Below are 22485 nucleotides of genomic sequence, written 5' to 3'. Positions count from 1 at the left end.
CAGTAAAAGTACTGCAGTATTATGAGCGATGTAGTATGCAGTATTACAGTAAAAGTACTGCAGTATTATAGTGATGTAGTATGCAGTATTACAGTAAAAGTACTGCAGTATTATGAGTGATGTAGTATGCAGTATTACAGTAAAAGTAGTGGTTTGGTCCTCTGACTGATATATTATTATATATGACATCATTAGATTATTAATAGTGAAGCATCAGTGTTAGAGCAGCATGTTACTGTTGTAGCTGCTGGAGGTGGAGCTAGTTTACACTACTTTATATACAGTTACATATTAATCACAACATCACCTATCACATTAAAGTCTTCTTTCTCTCCTCAGATGATTCGAAGCTTCTCCACGTGACCATCCCCACCTCTCCGCCTGTGGACGCGGTGCTCGGTGGTAATCTAACGTTACCCTGCCTCGTGTCTCTGGCTCACCCGCCGCCGTCGCCCTCCACCAACGGACGCCACGCCGTGCTGTCTCTGCCCCGCATCAAATGGAGTGTGCTGACTCAGGGCAAAGAGATGGAGATCCTGGTTGCCCGCGGCGACAGGGTGAGAGTCAGCGAGGCCTACAAGGACCGGGCGTCGCTGCTTAATTACGCCTATTCCCCCGCCGACCTCACGCTGCGGCTGGAGATTCTGAGGCAGAACGACACCGGCTTCTACCGCTGCGAGGTGCAGCAGGGCCTGGAGGACGCTGACGACGTGACCCAGGTTAAGGTCAAAGGTCAGAGACGAACACGTTTTTACATTAAAGCAGCGCATCATTTTACTTTCCTTTTTTGTAAATTAACTTTATTTAAAACTAAATGTTGTGCATATTCATTAAATGTGAGATACCTGTGTGGTTCACTTAATTTATAGCATTAAATGTTCCTGTTATTTTGTCCACTCAGTATATACACAGCGTGGAGAAAATATCAGGAACACTTTACTCTATTATACAGTCCAGTAAAAAAATTAATCAAATTCTGGTCTTAAAAAATGAACATAAAGTTGAATAAACACCTCTCTGACACAGTGTCCATAAAAAATAAGATATATTTTAAAATACATATTGCAGCAATTCAATAACATTCAGTAGCTACTGAATTTTGTAGCAACGTGCTGCAATTTTATCCACGACCTGCATGTTTCATCTGCAAAATTGGCTAATACAAATATCCTTGTTGCATCTTGAGTAAAAACATCTTTGTTTGTCTGAGGTCAGAGTACCAGTCAGTATCTGGTGTGACCACCATTTGCCTAACCCTAACCCTAACCCATCTCCTTCGCATAGAGTTGATCAGGTTGTTGATTGTTGTTGATTGTGGCCTGTGGAATGTTGGTCCACTCCTCTTCAATGGCTGTGCGAAGTTGCTGGATATTGTTAACTGGCCACAATCAACAACCTGATCAACTCTATGTGAAGGAGATGGGTTAGTAGGGTTAGGGTTAGGCAAATGGTGGTCACACCAGATACTGACTGGTTTTCTGACCCCCCCCCAGACCCCCTCAATAAAGCAAAACTGCACATTTCAGAGTGGCCTTTTATTGCTGCCAGCCTAAGGCTCACCTTTGCAATATTCATGCTGTCTAATCAACATCTTGTGAGGTGGGATGGATTATCTCGGCAGAGGAGAAGTGCTCACTAACACAGATTTAGACAGATCTGTGAACAATATTTGAGAAAAATAAGTCTTTTGTGTATATAGACAATGTTTTAGATCTTTGAGTTCAGCTCATGAAAAATGGGAGCAAAAACAAAAGTGTTGCGTTTATATTTTTGTTTAGTGTAACTATTGAGCCCATTTGAAAAAAAAGGGCTAAAAGCAACATATACACAGCAATGACTTTCACCAGGACTGTCTTTTTTTTTTCTAAAAGCAAACAAAATAGTCCGATGGCATTGACAGAACAGGCGCTTGTCGAGTAAAAAGAAAAACGTCATGAAAAAGATCAAAGTCAAACAAACTTTATGGGTTATGGGTAAAATAAAAAAAGTGTGTCTCATATTGGTGTATCTTTATGAAGCACACACACACACACACACACACACACACACACACACACACACACACACACACACACACACACACACACACACACACACACACACACCAACATCTGTGATGAATGGTCGTCTCATTCACTGCACCCGCTGAGTAATACATTATGGATTCTCTGACTACATTCATTTGTGAGATAATATATCAGACAATGAATGTTGCTTTCAGTGTTTGGCATTAAATGTGCAGGATAACACTCAGATGCTGGGATGGAACAGAGGTGGAGTGACTCTGTTTGGGCTGTTTCATCTAGTTTCACTCATGACATCACCTTCAATTTCTTTTATGTCTCAGCTATATTTCTATTCCACAAACACATGAACTGTATAGTATGTCTATTCAGTGGTAGAAAGTAACTAAGTAAAGTATTTTAATAAATGCACCTCGTTACTTTCCATCATTAATACTGCAGTACTTTTACTGTAATACTGCATACTACATCACTATAATACTGCAGTACTTTTACTGTAATACTGCATTCTACATCGCTCATAATACTGCAGTACTTTTACTGTAATACTGCGTACTACATCACTCATAATACTGCAGTACTTTACTGTAATACTGCATACTACATCACTATAATACTGCAGTACTTTAACTGTAATACTGCATACTACATCACTCATAATACTGCAGTACTTTACTGTAATACTGCATACTACATCACTATAATACTGCAGTACTTTAACTGTAATACTGCATACTACATCACTCATAATACTGCAGTACTTTAACTGTAATACTGCATACTACATCGCTCATAATACTGCAGTACTTTACTGTAATACTGCATACTACATCACTCATAATACTGCAGTACTTTTACTGTAATACTGCATACTACATCGCTCATAATACTGCAGTACTTTTACTGTAATACTGCATACTACATCGCTCATAATACTGCAGTACTTTAACTGTAATACTGCATACTACATCGCTCATAATACTGCAGTACTTTTACTGTAATACTGCATACTACATCGCTCATAATACTGCAGTACTTTTACTGTAATACTGCATACTACATCGCTCATAATACTGCAGTACTTTTACTGTAATACTGCATACTACATCGCTCATAATACTGCAGTTCTTTTACTGTAATACTGCATACTACATCGCTCATAATACTGCAGTACTTTTACTGTAATACTGCATACTACATCGCTCATAATACTGCAGTTCTTTTACTGTAATACTGCATACTACATCGCTCATAATACTGCAGTACTTTAACTGTAATACTGCATACTACATCGCTCATAATACTGCAGTACTTTAACTGTAATACTGCATACTACATCGCTCATAATACTGCAGTACTTTTACTGTAATACTGCATACTACATCGCTCATAATACTGCAGTACTTTTACTGTAATACTGCATACTACATCGCTCATAATACTGCAGTTCTTTTACTGTAATACTGCATACTACATCGCTCATAATACTGCAGTACTTTAACTGTAATACTGCATACTACATCGCTCATAATACTGCAGTACTTTAACTGTAATACTGCATACTACATCACTCATAATACTGCAGTACTTTAACTGTAATACTGCATACTACATCACTATAATACTGCAGTACTTTTACTGTAATACTGCATACTACATCGCTCATAATACTGCAGTACTTTTACTGTAATACTGCATACTACATCACTCATAATACTGCAGTACTTTTACTGTAATACTGCATACTACATCGCTCATAATACTGCAGTACTTTTACCGTAATACTGCATACTACATCACTCATAATACTGCAGTACTTTTACTGTAATACTGCATACTACATCGCTCATAATACTGCAGTACTTTTACTGTAATACCGCATACTACATCGCTCATAATACTGCAGTACTTTTACTGTAATACCGCATACTACATCGCTCATAATACTGCAGTACTTTTACTGTAATACTGCATACTACATCGCTCATAATACTGCAGTACTTTTACTGCAATACTGCATACTACACTAAAACTAGTTAGTGGTTAAAAACAACTCAGGAAGCGTTTAATGCACAAACTTAGTGATGGATTTATGACTACAGTAGCTGGTTCAACACAGTCTTGAACCTCATTGAAGTTTTGTCTGCACATTTTCGCAGACCTTAAATTTGACAGCCAGATTAAAGCTGTGGTGAAGTCTAGCTTTTTCCAGTTAAGGCAGCTGGCAAAAATTAAGCCAGTCCTTCAGAGACAGTAATCCAGGCCTTTGTGACCCCTCGGCTGGATTACTGTAATGCACTTTATATGGGGGTTAGTGGGTCTTCAACTGGTACAAAATGCTGCTGCTGTCTTTTAACTGGCACAAGCAAATATGATCACATCTCACCTATTTTAGCTTCACTCCACTGGCTGCCCGTCCATTTTAGGATTCATTTTTAAATTATTTTATTTGCTTTTAAAGGCTTGAATGGCCTTGCCCCACCTTACCTGTCTGAGCTGCTGCACCCCTACAGTCCCAGCCGATCTCCTAAAGCTCGGCTTAAGCTCAGAGGGGATCGAGCGTTTGCCCCTGCACATTAAACAGGCCTCCTCTCTGTCTCATTTTAAAAGTCTTCTTAAAACCTTCTTAAAACTCTTTTCTTTGGTTTCTGACACCGTGTAGAGTGTTGATTTTATTTGTATTCATGCATATTTTTATCTTGTGCAGGCAGTGCATATTATTTATTTTATTTTATTTTATTGCTTATCTTTCTATTGTGTACTTCATCTTTTTATTGTGATTCTATTGTGTTATCTATTTATTGTGTTTTATCTTGTTGTGCAGCAGTTTGGAAACCTTGCGTTTGTTAAAATTGTGCAATATAAATAAAGTGGATTGGATTGTGTAAAAAACATAGACTGTATATAAGAAATGGACGTAACATCCGTGATGTCACCCATTGGTTTGTGGACTGCTGCTCAGAGGCCAATAGTATCGGATCTGGGCAGCGCCATCTTGAAAATTTCAGGTGCATGCCTGGAAAAATAAAAACACGGAATCTACTTATATGGGCATCAGGAGGAGCATGAGGCGCCCTCCTGAACCTGTGAACCAATCAACCTGTCAATCACGACGTAGCCACGCCCTAATGCATACCCTGCTTTATCGTCACATATAAAATCAGGGAGGCCAAAATGTCCCAAATGAACATCATACTGCATTGAAGAAGGCTTTAAACTAGCGATTGAGACCATAAACACATTTTGAAAACGTTTACTGAGGTTAGAAATCAAGTGAGAAGTTGGTGAATTCTCCATTGACTTGTATAGAGACGGAAGTCCTTTTGACACCAAAACGGTCGCCCCCTGGTGGCCTTTTGATAGAATGCAGTTTTAAGTTACGTCCTCGTTGGCATCATTTCAGAGGACCAGAACTCCCCACCTGGTAAAAAACTAGACTAAAACTAGTTAGTGGTTAAAAAGAACTCAGGAAGGATTTAATGCACAAACTTAGTGATGGATTTATGATTAGTTGGTTCAACACAGCTCTGAACCTCACAGAAGTTTTGTTTGCACATTTTCAATTTGCAAAGTGCAAATCACATAAAATTTTGACATAAAGTGAAATATTACAAGCAACTTCCATGCCTGGTTGTAAAGAAAAAAACTATTGAAAACATAATAAAGGCTGATTTATAAAGAGATTTATGGAATAGAGCTTGACTGTGTGGTATAATCTGATGCTTCTTATCATTCACGTCCTGATCCCACTAACTTGTTTTCAGAAAGGTAGAGGCAGATTCATTCAATAAAAATCAAAACACAAGAGCCATATTAAGTAGAAAGCAGCAGTGAAATGCCAAGATGCATCAGAGTTATTGCTGCTTGATCAATAATGTAATCTTCACCTTTTGAAATATTTATTATTTTGCCCAACCTTCAAACTTCTGCAACATTTTAATGGAGACGTGATTTTTACTACTTTAGTTGCATAGGTCACCCTGCTGTTAATGTTGCTCTGCAGGATTATGACATAAAGCACTAACACGCTCCAGTGTTTTTCTAAAGCTCTCGTTGTGGGTTTTTTACAGGGGTGGTGTTTCATTATCGCGATGCATCCAGCCGCTACGCCTTTGACTTTGAGCAAGCCAGAGAGGCCTGTGAGGAGATCGGGGCTCGTATCGCCTCTCCGGAGCAGCTGCTGGCCGCCTACCACAGCGGATACGAGCAGTGTGATGCAGGATGGCTCTCAGACAGCTCAGTCAGGTGACGTATCGCTCCAACACTCAACCAGGAAGTGGCCTCTTAGCTCTAAAAGTCTCCATGTGAGTTTAGGAGATATTACGATCTTCAGTTTCCATTTGGCAACAAACCAAAATCCTTAATCTTCTACAGCAGGGAGTCAAACATGAAGCCTGTGGGCCAGAACCGGCCCGCCGAGGGGGCCAGTCCGGCCCATTTTCCTTCCTGTCTTCTTTTCTTTCCTTCTTTTCTTCCATCTGTCCTTCCTTCCATCCATCCATCCATCCATCCATCCATCCATCCATCCATCCTTCCTTCCTTCCTTCCTCCCTCCCTTCCTTCCTTCCTCCCTCCCTCCCTCCCTCCCTCCCTCCCTCCCTCCCTCCCTCCCTCCCTCCCTCCTTTCTTTCCTGTCTCCTTTCCTTCCTTCCTTTCTTCCCCTTCCATTTGTCCGTCCTTCCTTCCTTCCTTCCTTCCTTCCTTCCTTCCTTCCTTCCTTCCTTCCTTCCTTCCTTCCTTCCTTCCTTCCTTCCTTCCTTCCATCTTTTCTTCCTGCCATATCTTCCTTCTCCTCCTTCTTTATTCCTTCCACCTTTCCTTCCTCCCTGCCTCCCTCCCTCCCTTCCTCCCTTCCTTCCTCCCTCCCTCCCTCCCTCTCTTCCTTCCTTCCTTCCTCCCTCCCTCCCTCCCTCCCTTCCTTCCTTCTTTCCTTCCTTCCTTCCTTCCTTCCTTCCTTCCCTCCATCCCTCCCTCCCTCCCTCCATTCCTTCCTCCCTTCCTTCCTTCCTTCCTTCCTTCCTTCCTTCCTTCATTCCTTCCTTCCTTCCTTCCTTCCTTCCTCTACTCCCTTAGACTAGCATGTTTTTGTCCATGTGGGATGAGTATAGCGTTCAGTTAGTACAGAGATCTGATATCCAACCTCTGTAACATTTGATATGCTCTCTAAATCTTCACATCAGAACACAGCCATCATCGAGTAGCTGAAAGCCACCAGTCCGATCTCAAACCAAACATTTGTCCCCCACTCCAACACTCACTCAAAGACTGTGCTCGTACAAGTGTGATGTTGGGAGTGCTGCCTTTTACAGAAGAAGAGGTGCTCAGTGCTTCAGTGCTTTGTGACATTTCCCTTCCACAGATATCCCATCCAGATGCCAAGAGAGGGCTGTTTCGGGGACATGGATGGACTGCCAGGAGTGAGGAACTATGGACTGTTGGAGCCTGATGAGCTGTATGACGTCTACTGCTATGTGGAGAATATTGAGGGTAACACAGCCAAAAAGATCGTTTCCGGGGGTTTTTCACAGCTATTAGGACTCAGCTCTTAACCTTTGTGTCGTCCTACCGGGTCAAATTGACCCCGTCTGTTTTGACTGTTCCTTCTTTCCTACCTCCCTTCCTTCTTTCCTTCCTCCCTCCTTCTATCTTTCCTCCCTTCCTTCTGTCCTCCCTTCCTCCTTCTTTCCTTGACCTCCTTCTTTTCCTTCCTCTTTTCCTTTCTCCCTTCCTCCCTCCTTCCTTGTTTCCTCCCTCCCTCCTACCTTCCTTTCTTCCTTCTTTCCTTCCTTTCTTCCTTTCCTTCTTCCCTTCCTTAGTTCCTTTCCTTCCTTCTTCCTCCCTTCCTTCATCCCTCCCTCCTTTCCTTCGTTCTTCCTCCCTTCCTTCCTCCCTCTTTCCTTCCTTCTTCCTTCCTTCTTCCTCCCTTTCTTCCTTCTTCCTCCCTTCCATCCTTCCTTCCCCCTTACCTTCCTTCCTTCCTTCTTCCTCCTTTCCTTCCTTGACTCGAGGACAACAGGAGGGTTAAGGGGATAAAAAAAGAAGGACAGAAAAGAAAGAGGCCTGTGAATGCAACTTAAAAAGACAACCAAGAGAGGACACCTAACCTAAAATTTTAAGACTAATAATAACTGTCTTCAAACAGAAATAAAAAATAAAACTTCAACTACCCTTCTCTGCTCTTACCTGTTCAAAAACCAAAAAACATCTGAAGCAATACTGGAATATCTTTGCATGATTTACAGTTAAAAACTCAGTTCAGCCTCTGGCTAATAAGCCCCTCCTTCTGATGAGCCCACTCTGTTCTGATTGGTCAACTTCGGAGACTACATAAACAAACATTTCACTTCTTGTCTCCTTATTTACTCAAAATGTCAAGATTTCAAATGCACATGTAAATGTTTGAGCCTGAATCCGATCTGAAATATAAGAGTGGACAACATGAACAACCTTAGCAACAAAGACTACAGAACAGACGGCCATCGGAGCGCGTGTGGGAACAATCTGAGGTCATTGTGAACAGGAAGTAGAGGTAACAAAGCATTCAGAGAAGGATGAAGCCCTGATTATTGACTTGCAGGGAAAATCTTTACATACAAGTTTAGGGCTAGAGGGTAAAATTATATCATTAGACTAATGACACCCGTCTCCCTGTTTACAGGTGAGGTGTTTCATGGCTCCGCCCCCCAACGTTTCACCTTCTGGGAGGCCAAAGGCTACTGCCTGAGTCATGGGGCAGAGCTTGCCACCACCGCTCAGCTATACGCAGCCTGGAATGATGGACTTCACCACTGCAGCCCGGGTTGGCTGGCAGACGGCAGTGTGCGGTACCCCATCGTCACCCCTAGAGAGCGCTGTGGAGGCGGGGAACCTGGGGTCAGAACGGTCTATCAATACAGCAACCAGACGGGTTTCCCTGAGGCTCACACACAACATGACGTCTACTGCTTCAGACGTAAGAAAGCAAATCATTGATGAGAGTCATAGTTTGTTTTCTTTGGATGGAGGACATAAACAATAGATCCAGTCACATTCAGGAAGCTTTATGCTGAACAAATCTTTATGAGGTCCAGTTTTATCTGTTTGTTATTGCAATGTGCAGCTGGATACTGTGGTGCATTTTTTTTTTTCAATTTTTAATTATTATTATTATTTTTTTAATTTTAATTTTAATTTTAATTTTAATTTTAATTTTAATTTTAATTTTAATTTTAATTTTAATTTATTTTTATTTTTATTTTTATTTTTATTTTTATTTTTATTTTTATTTTTATTTTTATTTTTATTATTTAAAAAAAATAAATTTAAAAATATTTTTTTTTATTTCATTTATTCATTTAAAAAAAATCATTTGACGCTTGTATAGGCTACCTCTCAATGAACTATTCATTGGACTAGGGCCTGCTGAATTTGCACACTGATTTTTGCACTTTTGCATTTGCACTTTTGCACACAGCTGCCAACTCTTCTTCTTACTTCTGTGTTTTTTATCTTGTTATTCATGTGTACGAGTATGTTGTGGTGCCCTCCAAGGGATTAATAAAGTTGTTTTGAATCTTGAATCTCGAATCTTGAATTCAAATTATGACTAATATTTTCCAATTGTCCTCCATATTTCAGGTGACGACAGCCCCTACACTGAATCTCCCCAGGATTTTGTTGCCACTGAACCAGAGGACATTGGCCAAGACATTGTTTTCGTGACTAATTCTGCACAGGACGAGGTCAGCATGAGTGGGGTGACAGCAAAAGGGATTGAAGAAGTCCTACTAGCCCAGACAGTCAGTCCAGTGAAGCAGGGCTTTGTGAAGGATGAGTTCCCAACACCGAGTTATGACGAGAAGCTGCTGGTCACGGTCGACTTTCATCAGTCTGTCACTCCGCCGTCTCAGCATCAAGAGCACCTGTCCACCAAAGATGCCTGGGAACCTGTAGAGAAGGCCAGCTACCCTGAGTCCTATCAGCCAGCACCTGAAGAAAACCTCGATCCACATCATGACGAGTTTCACATACAAACAACATTTTCTCCAGAGACTGATCACGTATCCACAACTGATGGGACGACTGCAGAGACCGTAGAGCCCTCCACAGAACATCACATTTCTGAGAGTAACAACGTGACTGAAAGCCTGGATATACTAGCTGTTAATGCAACATCTGGAGAAGTTGCAAATGAGATTCTCAACAGCTCTTCAGAGGTGCATCCGGAGACTGAGCTCCCTACTCCACAAGAGGACCACACTCCAGCTGTCGACTTGGAGCATGCCACTGAAACCGAGACGCTCCACCCAAGCATCTCTTACAATGTTTCAGCACAGCCTGAAGAGGTCAGCGCTGGTGTTGAGGTGATGTCAGTGATGGCAACTTCAACCCACACTGAAGAACCAGATGTTGTGTCCACCACTGTGTTGCCATCTTTTGACAACAGTACATCTGATAGCCATCCAGTGGAAGAAGGGTCCGGAGATGAGAGAGTGAATCCAGATGAGGAAACACAAAACCCAGTGACTCACAGCTGGGTTGCTATTGAAACCTCTTCTTCTGGGCCAGTCTCTACGCCTGATGCTAGTAAGTATGGTACATTTTACAGTCAGGGCATTACGGTTAGCCAGTTATTTGATTTGGAGGCTGCAGCTGATGCTCTTATTGTAATGAATTTTGTATGTTGAATGTTATATTACATGTTAACCACTATTGGTTGTTGACTGGCAGTTGTTTAGCATAAACATATATGATCACAATTAACATGATTAGTGTGTAAACTTCACACTTGAAATGACACAACATCCGACCCATCCAAGATACTGACAGGCATTGATACCCATCCGCCACTGAGATACCTGCAACCCTTTTTTGCTTCATTTTTCAGTCGCAGCAAATAGCTTTAAAATGATATAAATGAGGTCTGGGCTTTATGGATAAAATCAAATATCACAATATTTTTGACTGATTACCTCGATATCGATATCACAACAATATTGTAGGGATGAGTATCGGAAGGAAAGGAGGGAGTAAGAAAGGAAGGAAGGAGGGAGGGAGGGAGGGAGGGAGAAAGGAAAATAGGTAGGGAGGAAGGAAGGAAAGAAGGACAGAGGAAAGAAGGGAGGAAGGAAGGAGGGAAGGAAAGAAGGAAGGAAGAAAGGGGGATGGAGGAAGGAAAGAAGGACAGAGGAAAGAAGGGAGGAAGGAAGAAAGGAAGGAAGGAGGGAAGGACAGAAGGAAAGAAGGAACAGTCAAAACAGACGGGGTCAATTTGACCCGGGATGACGACACAAAGGTTAAATGATCCCTTTTTCTTTTGGTCAGGTCATCATCCAACTGAAGATCACTCGGGCGTAATAACAGAGTCCTTCGTGCCAATCGACCACGATGATGAAGACTCTAATAGCACTTCAGAGGAGGCAGCAGCAGAGGATCACATCGACCATGATGATGAAGACTCTAATAGCACTTCAAAGGATCACATCGGCCATGATGATGAAGACTATAATAGCACTTCAAAGGATCACATCGACCATGATGATGAAGACTCTAATAGCACTTCAGAGGATCACATCGACCATGACGGACACATCCACTCTCCACAAATCCCAACAGCAGAAGCCATCACAGTCACAGCGGACTCACACTCTACTGTATTCGCTCCTGTCCTAAACAGCGACCTGGTCACCGTGTCGACATCCCCGGCAACCGTAACCGTGTCTTCCGCGGAGTTTGAAGCTACCAGCTACCCAGAGATCACCTTCATCCCAGAGAGCAACACTTCATCTGAGGCTGAACCTCTGCAGGACAAACAGGAACAGGAAGGATTAGGAGGAAGCACAGAGGTATTTCTCAGCTCGGATCAAAACATCACAGACAGCGATCGAGAGGGAAGCGAGGGAAGGGACGTCAGAGAGGAAACTCCAGACTCAGACGAGGGATCGGGTGAATCTGGAGATAGCCCAGAAGGGAAACCAGAAATGCTTTTGTCAAACCCGACTCTTTCTACGGAGCACGTTTCGGAGGGGATTGACGGTGAGCCTGAAACAGCTGCACCTCCTCCATTAGATATTAAAATCACACTGATCCCTCATCTGACCCTCACACCTGGCTGGGAACCAGAGTCGTCTTCCTCCGCGCCGCAGGAGTCTCGCGCCGATCGGGAGTTCAGCGCCGAGCCGCCTGTTCATGAGGAATCTGATGACGGATTATTAAAGGAGCAAGAGGTTGTGGTGGAGGTCAACGCCAGCAGCATACATGGTGAGCTTAAAGGAATACTCCACCAAATAAAAACCTTTTTTGGGTATCAAACACTCATAAACACAGTCATTGTAACCCCTTTGTGAACCACCTTCCTTCCTTCCATCTGTCCTTCCTTCCTTCCTTCCTTCCTTCCTTCCTTCCTTCCTTCCTTCCTTCCTTCCTTTCTTCCTTCCTTCCTTCCTTCCTTCCTTCCTTCCTTCCTTCCTTTCTTCCCCCCTTCCATTCTTCCTGCGTTCCTTCCTTCCTGTCTTCTTTTCCTTCCTTCCTTCCTTCCTTCCTTCCTTCCTTCCTTCCTTCCTTCATTCCTTCCTTCCTTCCTTCCTTCCTTCCTTCCTTCCTTCCTTCCTTCCTTCCTTCCTTCCTTCCTTCCTTTCTAATGATCCGGCCCACATGAGATCAAATTGGGCTGCATGTGGCCCTTGAATGAAGATGAGTTTGACCCCTCTGCTCTATTCTCTGCTCTGTATTCTGAGTTGTCGGATTGGATTAAATCACACAGATCTTCCTTATAAAGTTCTCACTGAGTGTTTAATAAACTATCTCAACAGGACACGCATTGGAGGGAAGTGAGGGGGAAACCAGCACAGATGATCCTCCAGTTAAAAGCTGCACATGGCATCCGGATGAAGAGGAAACCTCCAGTACTTTGCACGGCATAGACAGCCATGATATGACCATCATTGCTCCTACGCGTGTCAGGTACCACGTGTCAGGTACTTATTTAAAAGCTGCACATTGGATGATAACAAAACACCATAGCTAGCCTCACTACCTTCTCCTACTACTCCTCTCCATCGGGTCAATTCTACCGATAATCTCTTCTTCTCTCCCATTCATGCACATCTTGCTCCTATACTGACTTTCATTCGTCTGGTCACATACTTCCACCTCTCCAGACTCTCTTTCACCTGCTTCCTACTCTCACTACACATCATAATGTCATCCACGAACATCGTAGTCCACGGAGACTCCTGCCCGATTTCGTCCGTCAACCTTTCCGTCACAATAACAAACAAAGAGCTCAGAGCTGATCTTTGATGTGATGTCACCTCCACCTTGAACCCCTCATACATATTCTGCACCACTCTGTCATACTGCACCTCCTTTCTCTGTCATATGCGTCTAGATCCTCTAGATCAGAGGTGTCAGACACTGCGGCCCCGTGGGCCAGAACCGGCCCGCAGAGGGGTCCAATCCGGCCCACTTTCCTTCCTGTATTCCTTTCCTTCCTTCCTTCCTTCCTTCCTTCCTTCCTTCCTTCCTTCCTTCCTTCCTTCCTTCCTTCCTTCCTTCCTTACTTACTTACTTACTTACTTCCTGTCTTCTTTTCATTTCCTTCCTTCCCTACTTCTTCCATCTGTCCTTCCTCACTTCCTTCCTTCCTTCCTTCCTTACTGTCTTCTTTTCCTTCCTTCCTTCCTTCCTTCCTTCCTTCTTTCCTTCCTTCCTTCCTTCCTTCCTTCCTTCCTTCCTTCCTTCCTTCCTTCCTTCCTTCTTCATCTGTCCTTCCTCACTTCCCTCATTTGTCCTTTCCTTCCTTCCATCTTTTCTTTCCTTCCTTCCTCCCTCCTTCCCTTCCTTCCTTCCTTCCTTCCTTCCTTCCTTCCTTCCTTCCTTCCTTCCTTCCTTCTTCCATCTGTCCTTCCTCACTTCCTCCATTTGTCCTTTCTTCCTTCCATCTTTTCTTTCCTTCCTTCCTCCCTCCTTCCCTTCCTTCCTTCCTTCCTTCCTTCCTTCCTTCCTTCCTTCCTTCCTTCCTTCCTTCCTTCCTTCCTTCCTTCCTTCTTTCCTTCCTTCCTTCCTTCCTTCCTTCCTTTTTAATGATCCGGCCCACATCAGATCAAATTGGACTGTTTGTGGCCGTTGATGAAGATGAGTTTGACCCCTCTGCTCTATTCTCTGCTCTGTATTCTGAGTTGTCGGATTGGATTAAATCACACAGATCTTCCTAATAAGTTCTCACTGAGTGTTTAATAAACTATCTCAACAGGGACATGCATTGGAGGGAAGTGAGGGGGAAACCAGCACAGATGATCCTCCAGTTAAAAGCTGCACATGGCATCGGGATGAAGAGGAAAACTCCAGTACTTCACACGGCAATAGACAGCCACGATATGACCATCACTGCTCCTACCATTGCACCCAGAGTACTTTAAAAAAGCGGAGGAGGAGGAGGAGGAGGAGGAGGAAGAGGCCATGGTCGCCTCCCTGCCTGCTGTCAAAGTTTCTGCTTTAAGACGAGGAAGCGTGTCAGGTACTTATTTAAATGCTGCACATTGGATGATAACAAAAACAACAGCTGGTGTTTGGGTGCTTTGCTGTTCTTTTTGAAGGGGGGGGGGGGGGGTCCGTCTCTGAAAATGACCAATCAGGAGAGGGATTTATACTTGCACGCTGCAATTTGGCACGACAAGCTGACTCAGCACAACAGAGAGATTAGCTTTCTATTTTGAATGAATATTTGGATAAGCAGCAGGTTCACAACAGGAATCTATTAACTGTGTTACACAAGAAGGATTTCATTATGAATTATCAGATTATTTAAGAAATATAAACAACTCAATAAGACAAAGCAAAGAAGTCTTCTCTGATTTGTTTTCATACAGACAGTAAAGTATATTCAGGATTTGTGTCTTTAAAAAAAATCAGAACTTCAATTATCACATTATTGGTCCCTTAAAAATAGAATAAAATGGAGGAACAAACACAGAGCTTCAATACCTTCAATTTCCGATGTTCATTATTTCTCCTGAAGTTTAAAACAAAATAAAATAAAAGTAAAATCTACAGTAATTATTTACATTAGAAAAGTACTTTGAATTGTTTTGGGTATTTCAAGAAGAAAACTGGTCATTCAAAGTGATTTCATTTGACAAGAAAAAAACACTATTTAGAACTGAGCCTCTCTAATGAGGTGTTATTCAAACTTACAGATTTACTGTATATTGATGCAGTAAGTAAACTATACTTTCAAATTACAATAATATAATTTATTTCTAAAACCCAAACTCTTTCTTCTATGCATTAAAGGCACACATAGAATAATTTAGACATTTTAAACTAGTGGAAAATTGACTAAAGAGTGGGTTTGCTTACCTGATGTAACAGCGCCCTCTGCTGGTAAGATTATATAGAGACATTTTATGCAATGCATAATACAATGCTTTGTTGTTGAGTTGTGTGCACAGTATTTGACTCAAAGCACATCTTTGGTCAGGCTTTGCAAACTCTGCCATTAATAAATGCTGTGGTGTATTCTGGTCCCTATAAATATTAAATAAAGCGTTATTAATCTGAGAGGTACAGAATGAATACAAACATTTAAGTTAAGTGAAAGAAAATATTTGTTAGTATTACAAGGCCAGTAATGCAGTTATTTTACTTCAAATATGTGTGGAGAAAAATGTTAAACTTTATTTCAGTCAGTATCCCCCTTTCTTCCTTCCTCCCTCCCTCCTTCTTTCCTTCCTCCTTCCTTCCATTCCTTCCTCCCTCCTTCTCTCTTTCATTCCCCCCCCTACCTTCCTCCCTTCCTTCTTTCCTCTGTCTTTCTTTCCTTCCTTCCTCCCTCCCTCCCTCCTTCCTCCCTCCCTTCCTCCCTCCCTCCTTTCCTTCCTTCTTCCTTCTTCCTCCCTTCCACCCTCTTTTCCTTCCTTCTTCTCCCCTCCCTTCCATCCTTCCTTCCTCCCTTCCATCCTTCCTTCTTTTTCCCTTCCTTCCTTGACTCGAGGACAACAGGAGGGTTAAACATCTTTAGATATTCTTGACTTAACTCACACACATTTGCGTATTAAATATTTTGCCCTGAGCTCTTCCACTAAGCAGTTTAACCATCTTCCTTCATCATCGCTGCAGACTCCTGCCTGGAGAACCCTTGTTTGAATGGAGGAACTTGTGTCGAAGGTGAATCGGCGCGGTGCTTTTGCCTGCCTGGATATGGAGGAGATTTGTGCCAGACAGGTTCAGTCTCAACTCTTTGATACACATAACTTCTCTGTGAACATTTACACACAATCCTACAACACTTAACCTTCCTAATGATTCATAAATCAGTGTTTTTCTCTCCTCCATTCCCTCTCAGACCTGGAGGTGTGCGAGCCAGGCTGGGAGAAGTTTCAGGGCTTCTGTTATCGTCACTTTGCCAAGCGGCAGAGTTGGGAGTCGGCGGAGCAGCACTGTCGGATGTGTGGCGGACATCTGATTTCTGTCATGACCCCCGAGGAGCAGGACTACATCAATGGTAAAAACCTGGGTGAAGAACAGCTGCAGATTTGAGTTTAAAGAGGCAGAGATGGATTAAAATTATTGTAGTTGAGTTAGTGAGTAGAGCCGACAGAACTGTAAGATAGTAAATCTGCTCAAAAGGAATGAAGGAAGGAAGGAAGGAAGGAAAGAAAAAAGGGAGGAAGGAAGGAAGGAAGGAAAGAAGGAAGGAAGGACAGACGAACAGAAAGGAAGAAAGAAAGAAAGGAAGGATGGAAGGAAGGAAGGAAGAAAGGAAGGAAAGATGGAAGGAAGGAAGCACAGACGAACGGAAGGAAGGAAGGAAGGAAGGAAGGAAGGAAGGAAGGAAGGAAGGAAGGAAGGAAGGAAGGAAGGAAGGACGGACAGAAAGAAGGTAGGAAGGACGTAAGAATGGAAAAGAAGACAGGAAGTAAGGAATGATGAAGGAAGGAAGGAAGGAAGGAAGGAAGGAAGGAAGGAAGGAAGGAGGGAAGGAAAATAAGACATGAAGGAAGGAAGGAAGGAAGGAAGGAAGGAAGGAAGGAAGGAAGGAAGGAAGGAAGGACGGACGGAAGAAATGAAAATAAGACAGTAATGAGAGATGGAAGAAAGGGAGGGAGGAAGAAAGGAAAGAAGGAAGGAAAAGAAGACAGGAAGGAAAGTGGGCTGGATTGGACCCCTCTGCGGGCCGGTTCTGGCCCACAGGCCTCATGTTTGACATCCCTGGGTTACTTTATCAACTCTTAAATCTCAGGTGTTGGAGCATCAAGGCTTGGAGGCTTTAAACAGTCGCAACAATAATGAATCAGTAGCTTTTCTGTGTCTCACTAGAGGAAACTTCAACAGGGACGTTTTTCCTGCAGCAGATATCAAACTTATGATCTTCTGCTCTCAGATTCCTCAGATTCAGACTCTTGCAAAAACCCAAAGTGATGAGTTTGTTGTAACAACGAAGCCTCACAAAATAGCCGAGACAAGACACAACAACAACCTTTTATGTCTCCCCTCTTATTGAATCCTTTTTTTTACTAGGAAAAGTCACGGTTTTGAAGTTGGTGTTGGTATTTCGTCTGGCTGATGAGATAGTTATCTGACATTCCTCTGGTGGTTGCCACGGATCGTATTGACTGATACTCATTGTGTGGTAAAGAAGAGTAAAGGAAAATCACAAGAGCAGGACTTTATAATGGCAGTCTTTATCGATTAATTACAATGTAAAAGTTTATATATATTTTTGATATCATATTTGAGGCTTTTGAGAGGACTGAAGTCACTGCCAAAGGACACTTGTGGACTCAAAACAGCCCAAGATGCTGAGTTTACCATAGGCTGTATATAAAATGGACGTAACATCCGTGACGTCACCCATTGGTTTGTGGACTGCTGCTTGGAAGCTAATAGTTTCGGATCTGAGCAGCGCCATCTTGAACATTTCCGGTGCATGCTGGGAAAAATAAAAACAGGGATTCTACTTATATGGGCATCAGGAGGAGCAAAAGGCGCCCTCCTGAACCTGTGAACCAATCAACCTGTCAATCACGACGTAGCCACGCCCTAATGCATACCCTGCTTTATCGTCACATATAAAATCAGGGAGGCCACAATTTAACAAATGAACATCATATTGCATTGAAGAAGGCTTTAAACTAGCGATTGAGACCATAAACACATTTTGAAAACGTTTACTGAGGTTAGAAATCAAGTGAGAAGTTGGTGAATTCTCCATTGACTTGTATAGAGACGGAAGTCCTTTTGACACCAAAACGGTCGCCCCCTGGTGGCCTTTTGATAGAATGCAGTTTTAAGTTACTTCCACGTTGGCATCATTTCAGAGGACCGGAACTCCCTGCCTGGAGTTTCCTTATTTATTTTAATTTCTTTACATTTGTTTCTTCTAGGAAGGAACCATATAAATTAATTTTACTGAACTTACCAACATTTATATATACTATATATAGGTGTAATACATTGACCCTTGTCTAATTTTTTTCTCCTCGTATCTTCTGATATTTATTTTAGACAAATACAGAGAGTATCAGTGGATTGGGCTCAATGACAGAACCATTGAGGGAGATTTCCGCTGGTCGGATGGAAACCCTCTGGTGAGTTTTTACTGAGAGTATAAACTGTTTGAAGAAGAATTTTTGATTTGTTTGATTTGTCTTACGATTTTTTGTTCTCACTGTCTTCATATTAACCTTTGTGTCGTCCTCCCGGGTCAAATTGACCCGTCGGTTTTGACTGTTCCTTCTTTCCTCCCTCCCTCCTTCTCTGTTTCTTTCCTTCCTCTCTCTTTCCTCCCTACCTCCTTCTTTCCTTCCCTCCTTCCTTCCTTTCCTTCTTCCCTTCCTTCTTTCCTTCCTTCTTGTCTTCCTCTTTTCCTTTCTCCCTCCTTCTCTCTCTCTTTCCTTCTTTCCTCCCCCCTACCTTCCTTCCTTCCTTCTTTCCTCTGTCCTTCCTTCCTCCCCCTACCTTCCTTCCTTCCTTCTTTCCTCTGTCCTTCCTTCCTTCTTTCCTCTGTCCTTCCTTCCTTCCTTTCCTACCTCCCGTCCTTCTTTCCTTTACTCCCTTCCTTCCTTCCTCCCTTCCTTCTTCCTCCCTTAATTCCTTAATTCCTCCCTCCTTTCCTTCCTTCTTCCTCCCTTCCTTCCTTCCTTATTCCTCCCTTCCTTCATTCCTTCCTTCTTCCTCCCTTCCTTCCTTCCTCCCTCCTTTCCTTCCTTATTCCTTTCCTCCCTTCCTTCCTTGACACGAGGACAACAGGAGGGTTAAAACAGCAAAATAATCAGCTTCTTCTTCCGTTTGACTCTGTGTTTATCTGCTCTGTCAGCTGTATGAGAACTGGTACAAAGGCCAGCCTGACAGCTACTTCCTGTCCGGTGAGGACTGCGCGGTGATGGTGTGGCATGACGGCGGCCACTGGAGCGACGTGCCATGCAACTACCACCTGTCCTACACATGCAAGAAGGGCGTCTGTGAGTTCATGTCATTTTATCCTCTTATTTGGTCAATAATGCCAAGCTGTATGTCACCTGAAAACCTTCTACTATTTACACTCACTGACATGTACGTCCAAAAGGTCAACGTTTAAGGATCTAGTAAACATAAGAAACCCAAATTAAATCAATATTTGGCAGACATTTGTTCCATCAGCTGCAGACTGACTCCATGATGCTGATCAGGGCCAAACCATCTGCTGCAGGACTCCTTGTTCCTCTTGCTGCTCGCTTCTGATAATTGGGCTCGTTGTCCTGCTGCAGAATAAATTTGGGACTGATCAGAGTCATCCCTGATTGGTGTTATGTTACGTACACAAAGCATGAGAATTTAGTCATCTAAATTTTACTGTTTTTAAAATGTTAATATCAGATGTAAAGAGAAATGTATTTTTCACCCTTATAATGATTTAAAAGCAGACAACATAAAATGTAAATCCGATGATTAAACTTATATAATTTAAAAGTTGTTCTAAGCTGCTTTATTTCCACTTTAATTAGATTTACCTGTAATCATACCCTGCTTTATCGTCAAATATAAAATCAGGGAGGCCAAAATGTCACAAATGGACATCATACTGCATTGAAGAAGGCTTTAAACTAGCGATTGAGACCATAAACACATTTTGAAAACGTTTACTGAGGTTAGAAATCAAGTGAGAAGTTGGTGAATTCTCCATTGACTTGTATAGAGACGGAAGTCCTTTTGACACCAAAACGGTCGCCACCTGGTGGCCTTTTGATAGAATGCAGTTTTAAGTTACTTCCACATTGGCATCATTTCAGAGGACCGGAGCTCCCCGCCTGGCTGAAACTGACAACCTGACTTTTAGATGTCCTAAAAACCTAATAACCTTTTATCTCATGTGACAACATGACCTTTCATCTGGCACCACACTCAGGTCAAAGTCTGAATGTTTTGCTCTCTGTGTTACAAATCTAAGATAAGAAAAACTCTCTTTATTTTTTATCCATTGTAGAGGTTATTTTTTTTGTTATATTACCAGTTACCATGGCTACAGTTGTTCAGTCTTGTCATCCTCTGCCTCTTTGCAGCATCCTGCGGCCAACCTCCAGAGATTCCCCACACTAAGGTTTTTGGTAAGAAGCGGTTGCGTTACGAGACCAACACCAAGGTGCGATACTACTGTGAGGAGGGCTTCGTGCAGAAACTGAACCCTGTTATCAAGTGCTTGCCTGGCGGCCAATGGGAGGAGCCTCTGATTATCTGCATGTCTAGTAAGTGTGTTAACTTAACTATGTCTAACTAAAGTCAGCCATAGTTCAGTTAGACATGTCAGGAACAGAATCAGAAATAGACATACATGTCATTAATATGTAAAAGCAAGTGGGTGAAAAATAGAAACATGCATATTAGAAACAACAAATGGACAACAACATATAATATATATACAGGTCACACAGGGAGGAAGGAAGGAAGGAGGGAGGGAAGGGAGGGAAGAAGGAAGGGAGGGAGGGAGGAAGGAGGGAAGGGAGGACGGAGGAAAGAAGGAAGAAAGGAAGGTAGGAGGGAGGGAGGAAGGAAAAGAGGAAGGACAGAGGAAAGAAGGAAGGGAGGAAGGAAAGGAGGGAAGGAGGGAAGAAAGGGGGATGGAGGAAGTACAGACAGAAGGAAGGAAGGGAGGAAAGGAAAGAAGGAAGGGAGGACGGAGGAAAGAAGGAAGGAAGGAAGGTAGGAAAGAAGGAACAGTCCATTTGACCCGGGAGGACGACACTAAAATTAAAGTAAAGGTTTTTTTTAGGGTTTTTATTGTATTTAGTTTGATGTTTTAAATGTTTTATCTTTTTTGGGAGTTTTTTCTACTTTTTTAATTTTTTTTTTTTACATCATTTTATTATTATCAATCTATAGTAAAGTCTGTCATCTTTATCTTTTCTATTCTTATTCTATCTTTAGCCCATTCGGTGGGAGAAGAGCCCGTTAACACAACTCCTAACCACCATGAGGAAGTCGCGGAGTTCACAACGACAGAGAAAGCAGCTCCACTGTTCTGGGACATTAAGTGGAGCGTCTAAAGCCATCCTGCCTTTTTTTGTTGTTGTTTAACAGTTTTCCTCTTATTCTTTTACCACCAGCCTCCCCAGTTTCTGTATCACGTTAAACTGTATAAAACTAATCATTCATATATTAAAGTAATCTTAATTCCTACAGTCATGAACAATCTGGAAAAAGGTGCTTTGATCCAAATATGTTTCTTTAAGTATTACAGTAGAAAGTGATGCATGAGGTGAATTTATTTGTATTTGGCCATTTATAAAGATAAGAGAGGATCCTGCACAGTGTCCAATTTTTATCAACAGCCAACACTTTGATTCTTCTTTTTGTGGATTTAGTTTGTGAGGTCCTTTCTTGTCTTTTGACTCTCATATAGTAGGACAACTTTAATGCAGGCGCACATCTTTTATATATGAGTGAGTCATATGATAAAAAAACCCAAGGAAATAAATAGGCAGAGACCCATTTATCAGCATCAACATAATGCTTAAAGTACGAGTGAATCATGTAAATGTACGTTTTTATCAGTCTGTATTACACTAAATAAACCAAATTAAATGTAGTTGACTGTGTAAACCAAGTCTGAGTAGCTAATGTGAAGAGTATATGAGTGAATCCAGACATATTTACAAGTAACAATATCTGTGGTGTGCTTTACTTTCACAATCAGCAGCAATTTTTCAACTAAACATAACTATTTTTTAAATGAAGATGATAGAAATTAAACACAACTTATAAAAAATGACAATGTTGAATACCTGAATTTGACTGCTGGTGACATAAACGCTGTATTTTAACATTTGTAGCAGACTGTTGTTTCAGCAAAGTGAAATTAATTCTCAGCATCAGCTGGTCTGACTTTCACTAAAGCTTGCTTTTACTATCTGGAACATTATTTGTTTTCACTTAAAGTCTGTGTAAAGTAAGAATAAATATGTGTTCTGAGTTTGACATACCACAGAAAAGTGTGTTGTTAACCACC

At 42.0% G+C, this 22485-nt stretch overlaps 1 protein-coding gene across 1 annotated transcript in view; it reads left to right on the top strand.

Annotated features, from left to right (window-relative positions):
* The window catches only part of bcan (brevican), a 33922-nt gene extending 12382 nt beyond the window's left edge, over window positions 1-21540 (top strand). Inside the window, exons 3-17 of the mRNA XM_062423186.1 lie at window positions 340-732; window positions 6095-6269; window positions 7384-7511; window positions 8683-8976; window positions 9642-9784; window positions 9833-10589; window positions 11328-12263; window positions 12815-12979; window positions 14413-14511; window positions 16122-16226; window positions 16348-16506; window positions 18510-18592; window positions 19321-19465; window positions 20543-20725; window positions 21405-21540. Of these exons, the coding sequence (XP_062279170.1) occupies window positions 340-732; window positions 6095-6269; window positions 7384-7511; window positions 8683-8976; window positions 9642-9784; window positions 9833-10589; window positions 11328-12263; window positions 12815-12979; window positions 14413-14511; window positions 16122-16226; window positions 16348-16506; window positions 18510-18592; window positions 19321-19465; window positions 20543-20725; window positions 21405-21523 (3884 nt within the window). The 3' untranslated portion in view covers window positions 21524-21540. The remainder of the gene's footprint in view (window positions 1-339; window positions 733-6094; window positions 6270-7383; window positions 7512-8682; window positions 8977-9641; window positions 9785-9832; window positions 10590-11327; window positions 12264-12814; window positions 12980-14412; window positions 14512-16121; window positions 16227-16347; window positions 16507-18509; window positions 18593-19320; window positions 19466-20542; window positions 20726-21404) is intronic.
* Window positions 21541-22485: the final 945 nt, after the last annotated feature.

This window comes from Scomber scombrus, chromosome 7, assembly GCF_963691925.1.
Source record: "Scomber scombrus chromosome 7, fScoSco1.1, whole genome shotgun sequence".
Classification (NCBI taxonomy): Eukaryota; Metazoa; Chordata; class Actinopteri; order Scombriformes; family Scombridae; genus Scomber; species Scomber scombrus.
The sequence above is the reverse complement of the archived record's forward strand: the minus strand, read 5'-3'. Positions and strand labels throughout refer to the sequence as shown.